At 42.6% G+C, this 22,953-nt stretch overlaps 1 protein-coding gene across 3 annotated transcripts in view; it reads right to left on the reverse strand.

The window, feature by feature from the left end:
• Positions 1-478: 478 nt before the first annotated feature.
• The window catches only part of LOC139461465 (calmodulin-like), a 77,940-nt gene continuing 55,465 nt past the window's right edge, over positions 479-22,953 (reverse strand). For all 3 annotated transcript variants that reach the window (XM_071242999.1, XM_071243000.1, XM_071242998.1), the window contains 4 exons: positions 10,343-10,373; positions 8,427-8,570; positions 2,404-2,658; positions 479-1,026 (listed from right to left, as the gene is read on the reverse strand). In XM_071242999.1, the coding sequence (XP_071099100.1) occupies positions 983-1,026; positions 2,404-2,658; positions 8,427-8,570; positions 10,343-10,373 (474 nt within the window). In that variant the 3' untranslated portion in view covers positions 479-982. The remainder of the gene's footprint in view (positions 1,027-2,403; positions 2,659-8,426; positions 8,571-10,342; positions 10,374-22,953) is intronic.

Genomic DNA, 22,953 nt, shown 5'->3' on the forward strand with positions numbered 1-22,953 from the left:
CTATCAATCAAGTCACCGAGCCTGACCACCCGATCTATAACCATGGCATTTACAATGATATTACGACATTGTTGGGATATAAATGCCGTTCAATATGGTTTAACATGATGATACTTCAATAATGTTTGTTAACTATTTGTTAAGAGTGTCCAAAAAAAGACAGACTAATATAGTCATGAAACAGTTGACAGTTGTAAGTTGTGAAATGCCGCTTCAAACAAAGAGAAAACAAAATCAAAATTGCGATTCGAAGCTATGTTAAACAAATTCATAATGTGAATTATTTTAAATAGAAAATAATCATAGTATTATCAGTTTTCTCCCCACATAATTTAACAATCGTATTTAGAAAAGTAATAATTTGTAAACAATAGATGAGAATAAATGAGTTACATGATATACAATTTAACAGAAAGATATTTTTTTTATATATCAGAGAGGTTTTAACACAGGACCAGGCCTACAAAAGTTAAATAAGAGTTATCGTTCTTGTTTGAAGTGGTTCTGGTGTACTTTCGCCGATATGTCTCTTCGCGTTCGGCTTGTCACGGAATGGCACGAGATGGTAACGAATGCTAACGACACAAAGATCAACGAATTTGAGGAGATATGACCGGTTTTCTTCTGACGAATTACACGAAGGTAACATGAACTTTATACTTTTCATTGTAACATTAGACGTCGGTGTCATTAAAACGCTACGGTCAAATTAATATGTTAGAAATTTTGTTTCGGCCAACATTCCGTTGCTTTCAAAGTGAAAATTCCCCGCTGCGGTGGTAGTACAAGGGAGGTAACTCAGGAGGAACAATGTCAACACAACTCCTCTCGTGGCGAGAGCGACAATGTCAGTTGTGAAGGTGAAGGTCAACAAAGTGAGAGTCCCTCAACATAGTAGGAAGAAGAACACAAGGCACTGCAGGGTACAGCGACAAGCTGCGCACGCACACAGATCACGTGGTCAACTCTCTTGCAAGGAAGACTATTTCGAAGACGTTGCTGCCGCCGTCCAAGTGTTGATGAAATCTGAAAGGAAGACCATAAGCTGCATTAATATGTGATGTTGTAACTGCCATGATTATCACCAGGTGGTCGTTAAGTGTTTAGTTTGCATCGTTATATTTGTTGTTGAGTTATTGTATTGTTGGAGTAGGGTTTTAACCACTTTAGACAATGTGAGCATAAAGAGAAGAAATGTTTATTATTCGTCCGTTATAAGAGAAGACATATGTTTGAATAATTTTGATTATACGACAATGTGAATGAGTAAGTGAGTTTAGTTTAACGCCACTTTGAACAGTAGTTCAATTTGATCACAGCGTGTCAGTTTTAGTGATGTTGGTCGAAGATCAAGAAATCCAGAATCATGAGTATGGTGCTGACGAACCTGGAAACATTTCATGTGATACTGTATTTAACAATGTATTCCTACGCCTACGTAAAACGTGTTTTTGAGCCTTTCGCACGTGCACATGAAAGAAAATGTTTTTTCTCATAATGTGAGTATTTTAAAGGAAGTTGCTGTGCACCTGGTCCGTCTAAAGGCTGAATCACTCATAACGCCGCTAATCTAGCAACTCGACTCACCTTCATAGTTCATCCTACCGTCGCTATTCCGGCACCTCGACTCACCTGCATAGTTCACCCTACCGTCGCTATTCCGGCACCTCGACTCACCTTCATAGTTCACCCCACTGTGGCTATTCCTGCACCTCGACTCACCTTCATAGTTCACCCTACCGTCGCTATTCCGGCACCTCGACTCACCTTCATAGTTCACCCTACCGTCGCTATTCCAGCACCTCGACTCACCTTCATAGTTCACCCCACCGTCGCTATTCCGGCACCTCGACTCACCTTCATAGTTCACCCTACCGTCGCTATTCCGGCACCTCGACTCACCTTCATAGTTCACCCTACCGTCGCTATTCCAGCACCTCGACTCACCTTCATAGTTCACCCTACCGTCGCTCTTCAAGCACCTCGACTCACCTTCATAGTTTACAGAACCGTCGCTCTTCAAGCACCTGACTCACCCTCATAGTTCACCCCACCGTCGCTCTTCAAGCACCTCGACTCATCTTCATAGTTCACCCTTCCGTCGCTATTCCGGCACCTCGACTCACCTTCATAGTTCACCCCACTGTGGCTATTCCTGCACCTCGACTCACCTTCATAGTTCACCCCACCGTGGCTATTCCTGCACCTCGACTCTCCTTCATAGTTTACCCTACCGTCGCTATTCCTGCACCTCGACTCACCTTCATAGTACACCCCACCGTGGCTATTCAAGCACCTCGACTCACCTACATAGTTCACCCCACCGTGGATATTCAGGCACCTCGACACACTTTCATAATTGACCCTTCCGCTCATATCCTGACCTTCATAGTTGACCCTCACCTTCATAGTTGACCCTCCCGTCGTCATCTACGGCTGCCTCCTTCATCATATCGCTGACCTCTTTCTCTGACAAAGGTTCTCCCATGTTCTGCATGACTGCTCGCAGTTCAGAGGCATCGATGAAGCCATCTTCATTTTTGTCGAACACCTTGAATGCCATCCTGACGGCGTTGTCTTGCTTCTGAGGGTCTTCTGCCTTCTTTAATTGCTCTACCATAAAGTTGTAGAACTCCTTGTACTCTATTTTACCGCTACCTGTAACATTCAGAAACAAAACTTGTGTATGACACGCACCAGATAAATCAGGTATGCACACAAGCACGTGGTACAAACACACACAGTTACATGTATACAACAGTATCTGTCCTATTCTAACCCAGTACAGAACGAGACCCCTGTATTCCCTTGCAGCGCCGGGGACACAAACACCCTAACAGACCAGCCACATCTGACCCATTCCTACACAGACAAGCCACAACCGGTCAACCTATACCCACACAAACCAGCCACATCTGACCCATTCCTACACAGACAAGCCACAACCGGTCAACCTATACCCACACAAACCAGCCACATCTGACCCATTCCTACACAGACCAGCAACATCTGGTCAACCTATACACTCACAGACCAGCCACATCTCGCCCATCCCCACACAGACCAGCAACATCTGGTCAACCTATACCCACACAAACCAGCCACATCTGACCCATTCCTACACAGACCAGCAACATCCGGTCAACCTATGCCCACACAAACCAGCCACATCTGACCCATTCCTACACAGACCAGCAACATCCGGTCAACCTATGCCCACACAAAAAACCCACATCTGACCCATTCCTACACAGACCAGCAACATCTGGTCAACCTATACCCACACAAACCAGCCACACCTGACCCATTCCTACACAGACCAGCAACATCTGGTCAACCTATACACTCACAGACCAGCCACATCTCGCCCATCCCCACACAGACCAGCAACATCTGGTCAACCTATACCCACACAAACCACCCCCATCTGACCCATTCCTACACAGACCAGCAACATCCGGTCAACCTATGCCCACACAAACCAGCCACATCTGACCCATTTCTACACAGACCAGCAACATCCGGTCAACCTATGCCCACACAAACCAGCCACATCTGACACATTCCTACACAGACCAGCAACATCTGGTCAACCTATACCCACACAAACCAGCCTCATCTGACCCATGCCTACACAGACCAGCAGCATCTGGTCAACCTATACCCACACAAACCAGCCACATCTGACCCATCCCTACACAGACCAGCAACATCTGGTCAACCTAAACCCACACAAACCAGCCACATCTGACCCATTCCTACACAGACCAGCAACATCCGGTCAACCTATACCCTCACAGACCAGCCACATCTGACCCATTCCTACACAGACCAGCAACATCCGGTCAACCTATACCCTCACAGACCAGCAAAAACTGACGCATTCCTACACAGACAAGCAGCATCCGGTCAACCTATACCCACACAAATCAGCCACATCTGACGCATTCCTTAACAGGCAAGCAACATCCGGTCAACCTTACCCACCTAAACCAGCCACATCTGACCCATTCCTACACAGACCAGCAACATCTGGTCAACCTATATCCACACAAACCAGCCACATCTGACCCATTCCTACACAGACCAGCAACATCGCGTCAACCTATATCCACACAAACCAGCCACATCTGACCCATTCATACACAGACCAGCAACATCTGGTCAACCTATACCCACACAAACCAGCCACATCTGACCCATTCCTACACAGACCAGCAGCATCTGGTCAACCTATACCCACACAAACCAGCCACATCTGACCCATCCCTACACAGACCAGCAACATCTGGTCAACCTAAACCCACACAGACCAGCCACATCTGACCCATTCCTACACAGACCAGCAACATCCGGTCAACCTATACCCTCACAGACCAGCCACATCTGACCCATTCCTACACAGACCAGCAACATCCGGTCAACCTATACCCTCACAGACCAGCAAAAACTGACGCATTCCTACACAGACAAGCAGCATCCGGTCAACCTATACCCACAAAAATCAGCCACATCTGACGCATTCCTTAACAGGCAAGCAACATCCGGTCAACCTTTACCCACACAAACCAGCCACATCTGACCCATTCCTACACAGACCAGCAACATCTGGTCAACCTATACCCACACAAACCAGCCACATCTGACCCATTCCTACACAGACCAGCAACATCTGGTCAACCTATATCCACACAAACCAGCCACACCTGACCCATTCCTACACAGACCAGCAACATCTGGTCAACCTATACCCACACAAACCAGACACACCTGACCCATTCCTACACAGACCAGCAACATCTGGTCAACCTTTACCCACACAAACCAGCCACATCTGACCCATTCCTACACAGACCGCAACATCTGGTCAACCTATACCCACACAAACAAGCCACATCTGATCCATTCCTACACAGACCAGCAGCATCCGGTCAACCTATACACACACAAACCAGCCACATCTGACCCATTCCTACGCAGACCAGCAGCATCTGGCCAATCTGTACCCACACAAACCAGCCGCATACAGGCCTGTAACATCGTACCTCACATCCACATACAGACCTGTAACATCCTACCTCCATCCACATACAGACCTGTAACATCCTACCTCCCATCCGCATGTAGACCTGTAACAACCTATCTCACATCAACATACAGACCTGTAACATCCTACTTCACATCCACATACAGACCTGTTATAACTTACCTCACATCAACATACAGACCTGTAACATCCTATCTCACATCCACTTACAGACCTGTAACATCCTTCCTCACATCCACATACAGACCTGTAACATCCTTCCTCCCATCTACATACAGACCTGTAACATCCTACCTAAATCCACATACAGACCTGTAACATCCTATCTCACATCCACATACTGACCTGTAACATCCTTCCTCCCATCTACATACAGACCTGTAACATCCTTCCTCCCATCTACATACAGACCTGTAACATCCTACCTGAATCCACATACAGACCTGTAACATCCTACCTCACATCAACATACAGACCTGTAACATCTTGCCTCCCATCCACATACAGACCTATAACAACCTACCCTCCATCCACATACAGACCTGTAACATCCTACCTCCCATCCACATACAGACCTGTAACATCCTACCTCCCATCCACATTTAGATCTGTAACAACCTATCTCCCATCCACATACAGACCTCTAACAGCCTACCTCCCATCCACATACAGACCTTTAACATCCTACCTCCCATCCACATACAGATCTGTAACATCCAACCTCCTATCCACATAGACCTGTAACATCCCACCTCCCATCCACAAACAGACCTGTAACATCCAACCTCCTATCCACATAGACCTGTAACATCCCACCTCCCATCCACATACAGACCTGTAACATCCTACCTCCCATGCATATGAAGCTGTAACAGCCTACCTCAAATCCACATGTAGACCTGTAACATCCTTCCTCCCATCCACATACAGACTTGTAACAACCTACCTCCCATGAAAATATAGGCTAGTAACATCCTATCTCACATCAAGATACATACCTGTAACATCGAACCTCACATCAACATGTAGAACTGTAACATCCTTCCTCCATCCTCATACAGACCTGTAAAAACCTACCTCCCCTCCACATACAGACCTATAATAACCTACCTCCTATCCACATACAGATCTGTAACATCCTATCTCACATCCACATACAGACCTCTAACAGCCTACCTCCCCTCCACATACAGACCTATAACAACCTACCTCCCATCCACATACAGATCTGTAACATCCTACCTCCCATCCACATACAGACCTATAACAACCTACCTCACATCAACATACAGACCTATAACAACCTACCTCACATTAGCATGTAGACCTGTAACATCCTACCTCCATCCACATACAGATCTGTAACATCCTGCCTCCCATCTACATACAGACCTATAACAACCTACCCCCCATCCTCATACAGACCTGTAACATCCTACCTCCCATCCACATACAGACCTGTAACATCCTACCTCCCATCAACATACAGACCTGTAACATCCTACCTCCCATCCACATGTAGATCTGTAACATCCTACCTCACATCAACATACAGACCTGTACCATGCTACCTCCCATCCACATACAGACCTGTAACATCCTACATCCCATCCAGATGCAGACCTGTAACATCCTACCTCCCATCCACATGCAGACCTGTAACATCCTACCTCCATCCACACACAGACCAGCAACATCCTACCCGCAGACCAAAAACATCCTGCCCACAGACCAACAACATCCTGCCCACAGACCAGCAACATCCTACTCACACATACCAGCAACATCCTACCCACAGACCAGCAACATTCTACTCACACAGACCAACACCATCCGCCCACAGACCAACACGATCCTGCCCACAGATCAGCAACATCCTACCCACAGACCAGCAACATCCTAGTCACACAGACCAGCAACATCCTACCCACAGACCAGCAACATCCTACTCACACAGATTAGCAACATCCTACTCACACAGACGAGCAACATCCTACTCACACAGACCAGCACCATCCTACTCACACTGACAAGCACCATCCTACCCACAGACCACTAACATTTTAGTTACACAGACCAGCAACATCCTACTCAAACAGACCAACAACATCCTACTTACACAGACCAGCAACATCCTACACATACAGACCAGCAACATCCTACTCACACAGACCAACAACATCCTACTTATACAGACCAGCAACATCCTACTCATACAGACCAGCAACATCCTACTCATACAGACCAGCAACATCCTACTCACACAGGCCAGCACCATCCTACCCACAGACCAGCAACATCCTACTTACACAGACCAGCAACATCCTACTCACACAGACCAACACGATCCTGCCCACAGATCAGCAACATCCTACTGACGCAGACCAGCAACATCCTACTCACACAGACCAGCAACACCCTACTCACACAGACCAACAACATCCTTCACACAGAACAGCAACATCCTACTCACACAGACCAGCAACATCCTACTCACACAGACCAGCAACATCCTACTCACACAGACCAACACCATCCTGCCCACAGACCAGCAACATCCTACTCACACAGACCAACACCATCCTACTCACAGACCAGCAACATCCTACTCACACAGACCAACACCATCCTACCCACAGACCAGCAACATCCTACTTACACAGACCAACACCATCCTGCCCACAGACCAGAAACATCCTACTCACACAGACCAGCATCATCCTACCCACAGACCAGCAACATCCTACTCACACAGACCAGCAACATCCTACTCACACAGGCCAGCACCATCCTACCCACAGACCAGCAACATCCTACTTACACAGACCAGCAACATCCTACTCACACAGACCAACAACATCCTACTCACACAGACCAACAACATCCTTCACACAGAACAGCAACATCCTACTCACACAGACCAGCAACATCCTACTTACACAGACCAGCAACATCCTACTCACACAGACCAACAACATCCTTCACACAGAACAGCAACATCCTACTCACACAGACCAGCAACATCCTACTCACACAGACCAGCAACATCCTACTCACACAGACCAACACCATCCTGCCCACAGACCAGCAACATCCTACTCACACAGACCAACACCATCCTACTCACAGACCAGCAACATCCTACTCACACAGACCAACACCATCCTGCCCACAGACCAGAAACATCCTACTCACACAGACCAGCAACATCCTACCCACAGACCAGCAACATCCTACTCACACAGACCAGCACCATCCTACCAACAGACAAGCAACATCCTACTCACATAGACCAGCAACATCCTACCCACACAAACCAGCAACATCCTTAACACAGAACAGCAACATCCCACCCACAGACCAGCAACATCCTACCCACCACTTGGGTCCAGCTCATCGGCCACCTGTTGGACCTCCTCCTCGGACAACGGTAGTCCAAACACCTTGAACGCCTTGCCAAGCTCCTTGCATGAAATAGTGTTGTCTCGGTTCTTGTCAAATATTCTGAATAATTCACGGATCTCTGCAAACAGAAATATGCAAGGACATGCAATGAGAGACACGTAGAGAGGGGTTCTGTTTGCCTAACGATATTTCTGGTCTTGTTAATACTGCTGCAGGTTTATCGCTCCAGCGCGGCGATGTGGGCCGTCCTTGCCACAGATGTTTGATGTTTCTAATTAAATGGTGTGTCCTTTGATGCGATATTATCGGGGCAATTTTGAACTCTTGATCTGAAATGAAGGTGATTATTCCTGTTATTTTCACTTAACGTACACGTGCCTAAAAGTGCACGATTACATTTCATTACTAGTATTTTGATGCCCATCAATCATAGCACCTAGTGGAAGGATCGGGCGTATTTATGGAAAATAGTTGCATTGAGTTGGGGCGATATCTGCGCGAAAAGGTTTTCCCTTGGAGGTTTCACAAGGTATTGGCATGGCAATATGGATCTTTGCTTCGTTGTGCGTTTTGAAACACCTGGTTACTTCATATATAATTCATCAACTCAAACACAAATATTCAAAATGTCGAGGAGGGTAACAATAAAGAAACAGCTGTCTTCCTGCTGTACAACGTAATTATCTGAGTCTCAATTTCGTTGGGTCTCTGGCTGCCAGGATATTTTAGGGCGTTAATGAAAATTTCAACTGTAACTTTTTTAGGCCCTAAAGGGTTAAAACATGTTTGTGATCATAATTTGTCCCATGAAACATAATATTGACGATTTGGGTAACACGTCCGGTTTAAATAATAATATGAATTTTCCGGATTTTAAGGGAAGAGTTATATTCCCAAGTTTGAATGATTTTCCTGCCAACTGAAAATAAAATATATAAAAAGCCTGGAGCTTTCGTAATTTAGAAAATAAGCATCTGGTGAGAAACTTTATTTCGAACCGTGGACGAACGCAGAGAAATTTAATCTTATTTCGGGTCCATTATCGCACCTACACTCAGTAACACATCACCCTCATTGGTTGTGCCCCCTTCGGCTCGAAGTATGAGAGCAGGGTCCCGGAAGCCATGGTGATCACGGCTAAATACCAGCATAAATACATTTATCGCCACGAGAAGACGCGTGACTTTATCTCAGAGAAAACACCAAACAACCTCTTTCCGGGTCAGAATAGGTCCCTTGTTGTCCATGCTTGACAGCGAGCGGATGAGAGTGGGTTCCGGTGGTCACAATGTTGTGACACGGATCGTTGCTAATGCTAATTCGACTGGTCATTTATTTGTAGAACTCTATACAGCTATGCTAATGCTAACTGTGGGGACGAATTGTGTAATAAAAAAAAAAATAAAAAAATAAAAAAAATAAAAACAACAACAACAACAACAACAACAACAACATAGTCTGGCGCTATTGTGTCCCCCAAGTCCCATGCTCGTCTGCACGTGAGACAAGAGAGACAAATTTAACGTACTGAGGCCGGTACCCCAACCTGATTCTTTGTATCGATGATCTTTTCATTAACTGCAGGGCAAAAAAAATACACACTGGAGAAAAGGTTTTGACCAAGTAATTACAAATGTTATCGAAACGTTACTAGTAAGAAAACAGTCGCGGAAACACTGCAAACGTGAGGTCCAAAACATAACTATGATACCCGTATCAAATACATCAACATCGATAAACAATTTTCTTGTTTGTTTCATTTTCAGCCGCCATCAAACATTGGTGTATACTTTCTTTAGCCCGGCAGTTAAGTTTGATTCTCACAATCTGAATTTGATTTTATATCTTGGTTTGATTATAAGATTAAAAAGACAAAAAATAATCACTCACCAGCATCCATTTCTCGGTCCTTTCGCTTATGCTGCAGACAAAAAAAATATGTTCCAGTTACTTTTCAAATACAATTCATATATCGATCTGGCAACAGAAAAGCAAACGGATACGCCACATGTATGCAAGTATGATAAACTCGCAAAACCAGATATAAATTGTTGCTTTGTTAATTAAATACAATTCCTTGAATATAAACAGTACGACATTACTTATCTGTTATTTCCAAAGAAAATAGGAGAGAAAGGGGTTTGTCACAGTCATAAATATGTTATATGCATCGCCGAGCCACACTGCTTTCTGTAACATACGATAACAGAAACCATACACCGTCCAATTTTACATCTGAGTTACCATGACAACCATTTCAGGTAGCTACTCAAAGTGAAATATAACCATTCGCTTGATTTTCTTTCCCAAATTCTCAAATTTCAACTTTGTCCAAACAATCCTACCAGCGGTCATTGCTGGCAGATTTGCCTATATATGTCCATGTTCCCGGGCTGGATAGCAGAACATAGGGCTCGAAACGAGCAGTGAAAATGCATATTGGATAGTCTACAGTTTCGAGAAGTCATATGCTTCAACTTACCGGTTGTATAAAATCAGAGATTATATTCAACATGACGTTCTGAAACTACTTTTTCTGTTAAATGAAGAAAAACACAACAGTAAAATCTAGTTAGTACGGACCTCGTCATTACGGAAACCCCATATTCCGGGCGAGTATTATTGTGAATTTCTTTACATGAGGATCATTACCCATAAATATAAAACCTCAACGCAACAAGTACACAAAGTGTTCAAAATGCTTAAATGAATTAATTCGGAAGAATTGTCTGTGAATTGTTCCGTCCGGATTAAAGAGGTTTCATGTATATGTTGCATGTACTATTTCCCAATGGACTGCTTGTATAGCTGTCTCTCTCGCTCTCCCGTTTCATTCATTTCATTACAGCAATATTCGATCTGGCTCCTTGGTTCGATAAGGTTCATTAATTCAACATTTACATAGGGTAGCTGAGAAACAACACGAGATCTCAGTACAGAGTAGGCTGCAAAGTCATGATGAGATGTATACGACAGATGTTGTGTCATGAGATGTACGGAGTTTACAACTAGCTGATGCCGAACATAAACGCTCGACGTGCATATTTCCAAATTCGACCCCTTTCTAGCAATCAATTTGTAATAATGATAGTATTGTTGCACTTTGTCTAGCCGGGCAACGATGAAACCAGGCCCAAGGAATATTGACCTCCTTGTTACCAGTGCGTCTGTCCAGACTCGAGTCACAGCGTATTGATGATCAATATACATTATTCAATAGTTACGCTAACAGTGTGCAGAATAGTATTGTACAGCTAAACAAACATACAGCTGAATGGCACATTCCGTTGACCAGCATCCTGCCTTTAATAAGCTTTGTCAGTTGCAAATTTCTTTTATTATTTAACTTGTGTGTCATCAATGGTATATGCGACGTGGCAACCACGGCCAACAAATAGATCATGCATTAGCGACCTTCACCTACACCGTGTTCAGTCACATGCTGGTAAAATAAAAGAATACATAATGCTTTGAAATTTATATTATATCCATTTACGATTAAATCGTAATTTTCATTTGCAGGTGGAAAGGCTTCGGATTTTGTTTAGTATTGTGATTTTAACCTTATGCGGTTGCCAGTTATCTGGATGTTTGCTGGAACAATTAAGTGAATATCACAGACTTACACGGAATATCGCTTGGCCAACCTGGCGCGAGATTTTCCGTGGGGATGCGAGATTTATGCTTTCATTGCAACCGTTGTTGAAAGCCGAGCGGGAACGTGTCGCAGATCCACCGCCACGCATTCTGCATACAATGGAAGCTCGGCAAGGCTGCAGCTAGACCGAAGGCTTCAGGCCTGCATGACGCCATTATACAGTAAGAAAGGAGTTATGTGCGTGATGAAGCCAGCTTGTGACCTGGGGTACTGATGTGCCCGACACCTTCCAGGAGGAGAGGAAGAGAGAGCCAAGTCAGGCCGGAGACAATATTGGGGCTTAGCGTTCAGCTGTAAGCGGAGTATTAGATAGGTTCGCTGAGAGAGCTGTGGACGTAATGGGCGCAGCCAATCTGGTCACAGGCACCGAGCTCCTAAACAACAATGCTCGATTTCTCTGTGGCATTCTCGCACTGCCAAATGAGTGTCGTAGAAAACACGACATGCAGTAATGGTTTATAACACACTTTCAGCTTTAACGCTTCACTCAGCAATATTCCAGCTATATGGCGACAATCTGCAACTAATCGTGTTTGGACCAGACAATCTAGTGACTGACATCATGAGCATCGATCCATGCAGTTGGGATACGATCACATGCATGAACATAGCCAGCAAGCCTGAACACCCACCCGATCCCGTTAGTAGCCCCTTTCGATAAGCATGGTCGCCTTTAACAGCAAGCATTGGTTGCTGAAAACCTATTCTTCCACGGATCGCCACGGGTCTTATCAACTGAAAAAGACCATATGATGCGTATGGCAGAACCAATGATCTTACAAGTTGAAACCCCAAACGTTTTACACGTGCAATAGCAAACAGTTTTTTTTGTAGTGATAACTCATAAACAGATATTGCCAATTAATAGTGCATACATTCGTGTGATTGTACCATAGCAGAAACACTAAAGTGAGTGAGTGAGTTACGTTTATCGCCATCTTTGAACAGTATTCCCGTTACATCTCGGCGTGTCGGCTTCATTTGGCAAGAAAGCCCAAGTGATGCAGGTCTGCTGCCTTGGTGAAACCCACGGGCACGGGTATGTTGTTGACAAACCTAGAAACATGATCGGAACAAACCGGGATTCGGGCACGAGATCATATGTTTCTGACGTGCCCAAGGGACGCAACTCTGCAAAGCGAATTGCGGCGCCTTTGACGACTGGGCAACCCGTAACCCTGTTCGCTGTAAAATCAAATTGCGGTGTAAATTAAGCCTATTAACTTAATTGTTCAATTCTGAAACAATATCGCTGATATCACTTGCATTGCAATGTATTAAGACTAAGCTTCCAAGGAGCTTTAAGAAGACTATTTCTACGGAACTGAACGCGCCACTATCTGTACTGTCATGTGTTGTTCAACATTTGACCACTGACGAAGGAATACTAAATATACACACAGAATCAAGATACCAGTGTACAACAAGCAATCAATTTATACAGCTGACACCTCCACCTGGTTAATATACACAGTTTGTCAGTGCATCAATTATGTACGATGCAGTTCCCTATTTAGATTTGTACCATAAGTTAAACGTGTTTTTTTCAGATGAACACTTGCCTTGCCTTTACATGTGTTTCTGACGGGTGCCACCGGTGGGACAGGGTACGCCCACCTTTTCGCGAACACCTCTCTTATCATCGCTATTGGATGGTGATTCATAGACACATGCTCATGATATTGTCGGAACCGCACGATCGACTGTTTTTGACTGAGATTTCTTATGAATATGGAAAGGATTTTGTCGCTTTTGTTATTAAAAGAAAGGATGCCCGTAGTTGTGATGTATAACAGTCTCTGGATCAGAAGAAAGCTCTCTAGTCGTGACAGAACAGTCCGTTGATCAGATGGAAACCCTTTACCCGTGTCGTGCACCAGTCCATATCCGTCACATACCAGAATGGTTTTACCTGTGTCACATACCAGTTTGTTTATTAGAAGGAAACCCTTCACCTGTGTCACATACCAGTTTGTTTATTAGAAGGAAACCCTTCACCTGTGTCACATACCAGTTTGTTTATGAAAAGAAAGCCCTTCACTTGTGTCACAAACCAGTCTGTTTATCAGAAGGATGGCTTTACCAGTGTCATATACCAGTTTGTTTATGAAAAGAAAGCCCTTCACTTGTGTCACAAACCAGTCTGTTTGTCAGAAGGATGGCTTTACCTGTGTCATATACCAGTTTGTTTATGAAAAGAAAGCCCTTCACTTGTGTCACAAACCAGTCTGTTTGTCAGAAGGATGGCTTTACCAGTGTCATATACCAGTTTGTATATGAAAAGAAAGCCCCTCACTTGTGTGTCACAAACCAGTCTGTTTGTCAGAAGGATGGCTTTACCAGTGTCATATACCAGTTTGTTTATGAAAAGAAAGCCCTTCACTTGTGTCACAAACCAGTCTGTTTGTCAGAAGGATGGCTTTACCTGTGTCATATACCAGTTTGTTTATGAAAAGAAAGCCCTTCACTTGTGTCACAAACCAGTCTGTTTGTCAGAAGGATGGCTTTACCAGTGTCATATACCAGTTTGTATATGAAAAGAAAGCCCTTCACTTGTGTCACAAACCAGTCTGTTTATCAGAAGGATGGCTTTACCTGTGTCATATACCAGTTTGTTTATGAAAAGAAAGCCCTTCACTTGTGTCACAAACCAGTCTGTTTGTCAGAAGGATGGCTTTACCAGTGTCATATACCAGTTTGTTTATTAGAAGGAAACCCTTCACCTGTGTCATATACCAGTTTGTTTATAAAAAGAAAGCCCTTGACTTGTGTCACAAACCAGTCTGTTTATCAGAAGGATGGCGTTACCTGTGTCATATACCAGTATGTATATGAAAAGAAAGCCCTTCACTTGTGTCACATACCAGTATCTTTATCAGAAGGATGTCTTTACCTGTGTCATATACCAGTCTGTATATTAGAAGGATGGCTTTACCTGTGTCATATACCAGTCTGTATATTAGAAGGATGCCTTAACCTGTGTCATCTACCAGTATGTATATCCGAAGGAAACCTTTACCTGCGCCAAAAGGACTCTGCTTTGGCAGAATATCTTATGATTATTTTGTTGTACGTATTTATGATTATATTTAGCTTTCCTGTTCGCAGCCACAGAAGTAGAAGAGTTTACATCGGTAGATGAAGGAGTCCGCTATAACAGTTCTGACAAATCGTACTATGTTTTAGTGGGCTTCGTAACGTTGGAGACATCAACAGCAGACATAATCTCATGTCGGTGTAATCTAGCTGTGACAGCTTCGCTAATGGCGGGTGGGATCAGATCTAGCAGTCGGCTGGGTTGATATGAATTGGTTAACCCGCCACTCTGCAATAACGACATGACTTCACGTCACAATTGGGCTATTAACTTCAGTAGAAGTAGTCGGTGGCTGCATGTCGGAAGGTGGGCATGCATAAAACCAAGTGATGCCACAATCAGCACGAACTGCATGAACGCAAATCTGTGTTTGTATTTTGAAGCAGGGATAAGGGGTTGATTATTGTCATCGTCATCTACACACCTCACAAGTCGGCAGATTTGCCTTACATTATCTTGCTCAAAATGCTGGTTTTAGATTTCAGCTGCGTGAATACGATTGTGTTCATATGAGTATTACTACCCTGCCGAGATAATAATAAAAACCAATCTGTATTAATTTGGACGGTTATACTCACACGTTGTAGAAATGCAACATGAACTATTTGACTTTATTTCAGTGCGTGTGATCGATAGGCATTCTTGACGATAATCGACAGCACTAACGATCGTTCACGTGCGACTGAGAGTTTATTTTCCATTTAAAATTTTTAATATTCTCAGAGGTTGTAGCTACTGTTCAACCCGGAAGTTCTTACTTGTCAGACTGGAAAACAAACGGGATGGAGCTATACAGAACACACAGAATATGTTCCATCTTATAACATGTATCATGTTGAAAATAAGTTCATATGGGATAGTAAAATGTTTTAATGTTGCGGAGATGTCTTGTGTTTGCCCGTTTGTTGTTTAACTCCGCGCAACGTAAGTAGGTTAACCAGTTTTTATGTAACAACCTACTTGGACTGGCACCCACTCAGACAAAGACCGAGGTGTTGCAGTACATAGGTACTTAGAAATACCAAAGATTCCACGTGCGAGTCCCTCGAATGTCGTCAAAGCTCATATCCTTTCTACTTTCTGATAATGCATTAACAATACATGAGAAAATAACTGGTTATTACATCACATTGTATTCGACCATACCGTTCTATATGCTTTGTTAATATAGGCGTCACTAAGTTCACCTGGAGTCTTTAAGATCGATATTTATTGTAATCCTAGCAATAACGGTGCTGCACTTAAGACCGCCTTTAGCTTGTGATTATCGTGGAGGTTGATTGGTACTGTACACCTCTATCTAGCACAGCACTGTACAGCCGTGTAATGTGTACACGGAAGCGTAGAATAGTCAAGGGGCTAGCTCTATGCTGTTCAAGGGAGATGACTAGTCAAGGGGCTAGCTCTATGTTGTTCAAGGGAAATAGATAGTCAAGGGGCTAGCTCTATGTTGTTCAAGGGAAATAAATAGTCAAGGGGCTAGGTCTATGTTGTTCAGGGGAAATAAATAGTCAAGGGGCTAGCTCTATGTTGTTCAAGGGAAATAAATAGGCAAAGGGGCTAGCTCTATGTCGTTCAAGGGAAATAAATAGTCAAGGGGCTAGCTCTATGTCGTTCAAGGGAGATTAATAGGCTCATCGCTACGCACGTGGAAAATATTGAACGGGACGTTACACCCTATTTCAACAGCACTTTACCTCGGGTACTAGCAGAGCACTGTACGCTTGTGTAATCTGTGCACGGTAGTGTAGTATAGTCTATTTCTATGTTGTTGAAGCAAGATTTGGCTCGGATCAACTAGCGGTGCTGCAAAATTGACAAGTATTTAAACCCACTTCTTTGTCTGTAAACTGATTCATATCAATCGAAGAGATAATCATGACGCTGATTAAACAGAGACAGTATCGAATTTGTCGTGAGTGAGTGAGTGAGTAAGTGAGTGAGTGAGTGAGTGAGTGAATGAGTGTTACTCCCGGTCACCACGTGGATTGTCGGGGGAGCATTGTGCTCCCGATATCACCGCTAATTAAACTGGACATGTGTCTGTCAAGGTAGGTGCTGAGAAGGTATAGTGACGGGAGAAAACCAGGCGTACCAACTGTCACCCTTATACCAAGGTCCACGAATGGTTGCTTGTAATATTGAATTGTTTAACACACGTTACGAAATATATATATGTCTACCCGACAACCCTTAACTTTCCAAGTCATCGACCTCAAGTGAGATTTGTAAACAAAAATTAAAGCAGTGATCAATATGTCTGATGTTTGTTCGCCAAATACTTGGAAACGTATGTGACATGGCAGAACATTTTCTTTACCTCAGACGTTCCACGTAGCCCCATTTAATCTGGAAATCCGACTACAGTTTGGAACATCTACATACATATACTGAACAACTGAGACATATCCGTGGTAAGTCAGATATTCGTTCGTTAATCCGGAATATTTAAGTGAAAATGGTGCATCTCGAGTTGGCGGTGTTTAAATGGATGTATGTCACACTTTGTAGTGATTCACGGGGAAGTACATGTAAGGAGGTTAGTACGACACTGATGATTCATAATTGGACAGGGTATAACATGGAGACTGAAGTATAGTCAAATTACTGTTCATGGATGGTAGTTCAACCGCGAGTAAGTCACTGTTGTCGAATTTCAAAATTAGAGATGGCATCGAGGGCAACATGCCACCACCTAAAGCGGACGCCTGGAGTCGAGTAAAGGAAAGTTAAAGTGAAACACTTTCATGATAAATAGAATTGACAAAACCCTTTCAATAATCATTAGTAAGAGAGTGAATATGGTTTTAGGCCGCTTCAGCAATATTCCAGCAATATCACGGCGGTAACACCAGAAATGGGCTTCACATATTATACCCATGTGGGGAATAGAACCCGGGTCTTCGGCGTGACGAGCGAACGCTTTAACCACTGGGCTACACCGCCGCCCCCTTAATCATTAGAATCACTGTTGAAATATCCATTACAAGATTCCAACTACATCATGAGCATGTGTTCATGAGTCACTACCAAAAAGTGATGATACCAGGTGTTCGCGAACAAGTGCCACCTGTCACAAACACATGCAAAGGCAAGTTAATATTTCAACTGAAGAAAACATGGTACAAGTCATAGTAGGACAAGGGTCAATTGTCAAACCATTTCAACTCGAAAAACGTAAGGAAAAACATCATTCCGTGATCCATGGGGAATTTGTCACTCCCTGTTGTGACCATATACATTGTTAAATATCTTTCCTTGAAGGTTCAGCATAATTTGTGAAAACATGTACAATATAACATATTTGTGGGCATTTAGGCTAGAGGTAGGCACCCCTATAGGCACCAATTGTAAACCCCCCCCCCCCCCCCCCCCCCCGCCCCCTCTGCTCGATTTGGCAAAATCAAACCAAAGCAATTTGTCCAGGAAATTTAACTTAAGTTCACATATATCGATGATCTAAGATCGTTCAATAATGGTCAAATAGTCAATTCCTCCCAGTGATTTACCCAACTCAACTAAAAACCGTCTCATCTGTTTAATATTTAGATCCATGCATAACGATTGAAAGTGACCAAATCAAGAGTGATGACTTCAAGTTTGTAATAGTCAACTTTACCTTTATGTCGAGCAATATCCGCCCATCTACAAAAATGTAACTGATGCAATTCCCTGTTTTGACTTTTACCAGATGGAGTATCTAGGTGGACAATTGATTCGACTATGCACGTGTTTGTGACGGGTGTCACCGGTGACCTTTTTGTGAGCACCTGGTATCATCACTATTTGATAGTGATTCATAAATACCTGGTATCATCACTATTTGATAGTGATTCATAAGCACCTGGTATCATCACTATTTGATAGTGATTCATAAACACCTGGTATCATCACTATTTGATAGTGATTCATAAATACCTGGTATCATCACTATTTGATAGTGATTCATAAGTACCTGGTATCATCACTATTTGATAGTGATTCATAAACACCTGGTATCATCACTATTTGATAGTGATTCATAAACACCTGGTATCATCACTATTTGATAGTGATTCATAAACACCTGGTATCATCACTATTTGATAGTGATTCATAAACACCTGGTATCATCACTATTTGATAGTGATTCATAAACACCTGGTGTCGTCACTATTTGATAGTGATTCATAAACACCTGGTGTCGTCACTATTTGATAGTGATTCATAAACACCTGGTGTCGTCACTATTTGATAGTGATTCAGAAACACCTGGTATCATCACTATTTGATAGTGATTCATAAACAGAAGCTTAACATATATTTTGAACATTGCAAGCTACCCTGCTGTCAGCAAAGAATATGAATATGGAAAAGACTTTGTCGCTTTTATTGTAACATTTTAGTTTGAAAAGGAAATTGATTCTGACCTTTAAACGAATGTGTTCATTGACTACTTCAAACTCCTACGACTAAGAACGATTTAAAACTATAGATTTTTACCATGAATGTTGGTTAACAAGACAAGTATATTAATGCAGAACACTTAAACTTTATACAAGCTCAAATCCAAACAACAACGTCAACTGATATTTGATCGTCTCGGTCATCTGTCCATTAAGGATCTTTGTGGCAGTTTCCAATGCTCAATTTAGGTTTAGTCTGAGGCTGAAGAACTATAAGTTACCTACCGCTGTTTACCCACACCTGTGCGCATGTCAAAGTCGCTCTCAACTCACGTGCAGCGACAACAACAGACGTTTTATTGATCTAAATATAGAAACAGTCTACTCAAGCAGATGTGCTTTACGGTAAAAGCTTTTCAAGAGGCGAGCTGTTTGAGGGAAGCACTTGTATGCAGGGCTTGAGTCACGCGTGGAGAGTGTATCCAAGCCCAGTAGCATGCCCTACTGTTAGATTGTTTAGGGTAAGACGCGGGCGTGTTCGCTTTATCTGGATGCCCGTCGTATGTTGTAGAATATGATAAAACAATTTGTTCAGATGTAAGAGTATGGATATGAACGATTGTGTAATTACGATTGATGCGAGACAAGTTAATTTAGTGTGATGGAAAGGGGTGAGGTCAAATGGGTGAGGTTTAACGTGTGATAGACATTTTTTTTAACCTGAATAGATATGGTAAATAATTTTATGACATCATAAAACGGCAATGAAAACTACATCATTCCGAAACGACAAGATTGAAATTTCAGAACATCACCTGGATATCTAATTTAAAACCCCACTCCTATATTTCTACAAGAGGTTCACTATTCGTTTAAACAGCAGAACGGGTGACCTAGCTTATACGATATCATCTCTAATATTACCTCAGGCGCGGCCTTGTAATTAAACTTCTTGTTTGAAACAATAGAAGCGATGTCCTTGGTTACAAAAGTTTATTCAGAAAGAACTATTTGAAAAGTCGGGCAGTGGTGTGTTTTCGAGGCATGAAGAAACCATTTCCTGAATATCTACAGATAAATACCTCGTGCAGTCACACATTGAAGCTATATTCCTTAGAACAGCAATATTTAGCTAGGTTTTACAAATGCATATGTATAACAACAGTTGGGTTCACCTCGGTTAAATAATTCCATTTTGAACAAGAGCAAGGGCAACCCTGGCAGAAAGAACATGTAATTACTGTGCAGTGATGAATAAACTCCACACACGAATTACCATACGACATACGTGTCTAAGTCCCATTAACACGTCATTCATAATAGTATCTTGGAGTTGTAGGATTGAAACAATCTATCAAAATATTTAAACAGATTTATCGAGATGGAGAGGGGTGACCTATGGCCAACTAAATCCTTCACGGATGGGTTCCATGCATATATAACTGTGGTGGGAGGAGAATATAGGAGGCAGAACAGGCCTATCTATAGATATGATTAATATGCTGGTTTGTCTGATGTAGAGCCATGCCTTACCACATTTCATTGACAGCAGACCTCTTCAAAGGTATTCAATGATAAACACAGGCACTAAGAAGTTTACCAGGTTGTTGGAGTATCATCTATGATCAGTGTTATTCTTTACCGACATCATAGTGGTAAATACCTGCAACAGCCATCTGGATGGTAAATACTGTCAACCAACATTATGGTGGTAAATAACTACAACAAAAATCACGGTGGTAAATACCTACAACGAATCTCACAATGATAAATACCTGTAAATAAACGTTGATTTGGTAAATACCTACAACGGCCATCTCGATGGTAAATCTCTTCAACGAAACCTCACGATGGTGAATACTTTAAACTGATTCATTATGCTGGATACTTTCAACTGAATCACTACAATGAATATTTTCAACTGAATCACTATGGCGAATACTTTTAACTGAATCACGATGGTGAATACTTTCAACTGATATCACGATGGTGAATACTTTCAACTGAATCACGATGGTGAACACTTTCAACTGAATCACTATGGTGAATATTTTCAACTGACATCAGGATGGTGCATATATACTTTCAACTGAATCACGAAGGTGAATACTTTCAACTGAATCACGATGGTGAATACTTTCAACTGAATCACTATGGTGAATACTTTCAACTGAATCACAATATTGAATACTGTAAACTGAATCAGGACGTGAATACTTTCAACTGAATCACGATGGTGAATACTTTCAACTGAATCGCGATGCTCAATATGTTCAACTGAATCAGGACGTGAATACTTTCAACTGAATCACGATGGTGAATACTTTCAACTGAATCACGATGGTGAATACTTTCAACTGATATCAAGATGGTGAATACGTTCAACTGATATCACGATGGTGAATACGTTCAACTGATATCACGATGGTGAATACGTTCAAAGCATCACGATGCTCAATACGTTCAACTGAATCACGATGGTGAGTACGTTCAACTGACATCACGATGTTGAATACGTTCAACTGACATCAGGATGGTGAATACTTACAAGTGACATCAGGATGGTGAATACGTTCACCTGACATCACGATGGTGAATCATTTCAACTGACATCAGGATGGTGAATACTTACAACTGACGTTATGTTGCTGAATACGTCCAATCGTCATCACGATGCACAATACTTTCAACTGAATCACGATGGAGAATACGTTCAACTGATACCACGATTGGGAAAAAACCCAACTGACGGTTCATATAAAACAGCAATGGCGCTGTTTCCAGAGACACTCCCAACGGTATATACATATTGATAACGTTGGCAATTTGAAAGATGAAATAAGAAACTAAGACAAGTTTCTTTGATTAATTCTCTATTCAAAAGGTTATTTAGAGCGCGCGTGTATTCCCATCTATTCTATAGATTATGTAAATATGTACGTTATGCTGGAACAGTAACAAGGTCGGTAAATAACAATATCGAATAGTATCTCATTTGACTGCATGAGATGAACCTTAATGGTTTCTTCAGTACTGAGATAAATAATTCCATTTGAGGTTATTGCGCAACAAACCAATATGTTTGCTTAAAGTTTTAACATATGTCTTTGGCTAGATATTGACGATCCGTTGTACCGTACCGTGTCTGTGCAAGGATCAATCGCCAATATTTCGAACTGATAAGAGTTTAATTGATAACGCATCCAATAACCGTCCCCACACAATGCTGATATGTGTGGGAACAAACTCCTGGTTATTTTTTTCATGAGAAACGCCCTAAGTAACACACATTTTCCGATCAATGCAGCGATCATGTGTGAAGTGTGAATTATGCCATCCATTACTAATGCTTCCTGTGTGT

The sequence above is a fragment of the Haliotis cracherodii genome, unplaced genomic scaffold (assembly GCF_022045235.1).
Source record: "Haliotis cracherodii isolate W230 unplaced genomic scaffold, xgHalCrac1.p SCAF_1, whole genome shotgun sequence".
NCBI lineage: Eukaryota > Metazoa > Mollusca > Gastropoda > Lepetellida > Haliotidae > Haliotis > Haliotis cracherodii.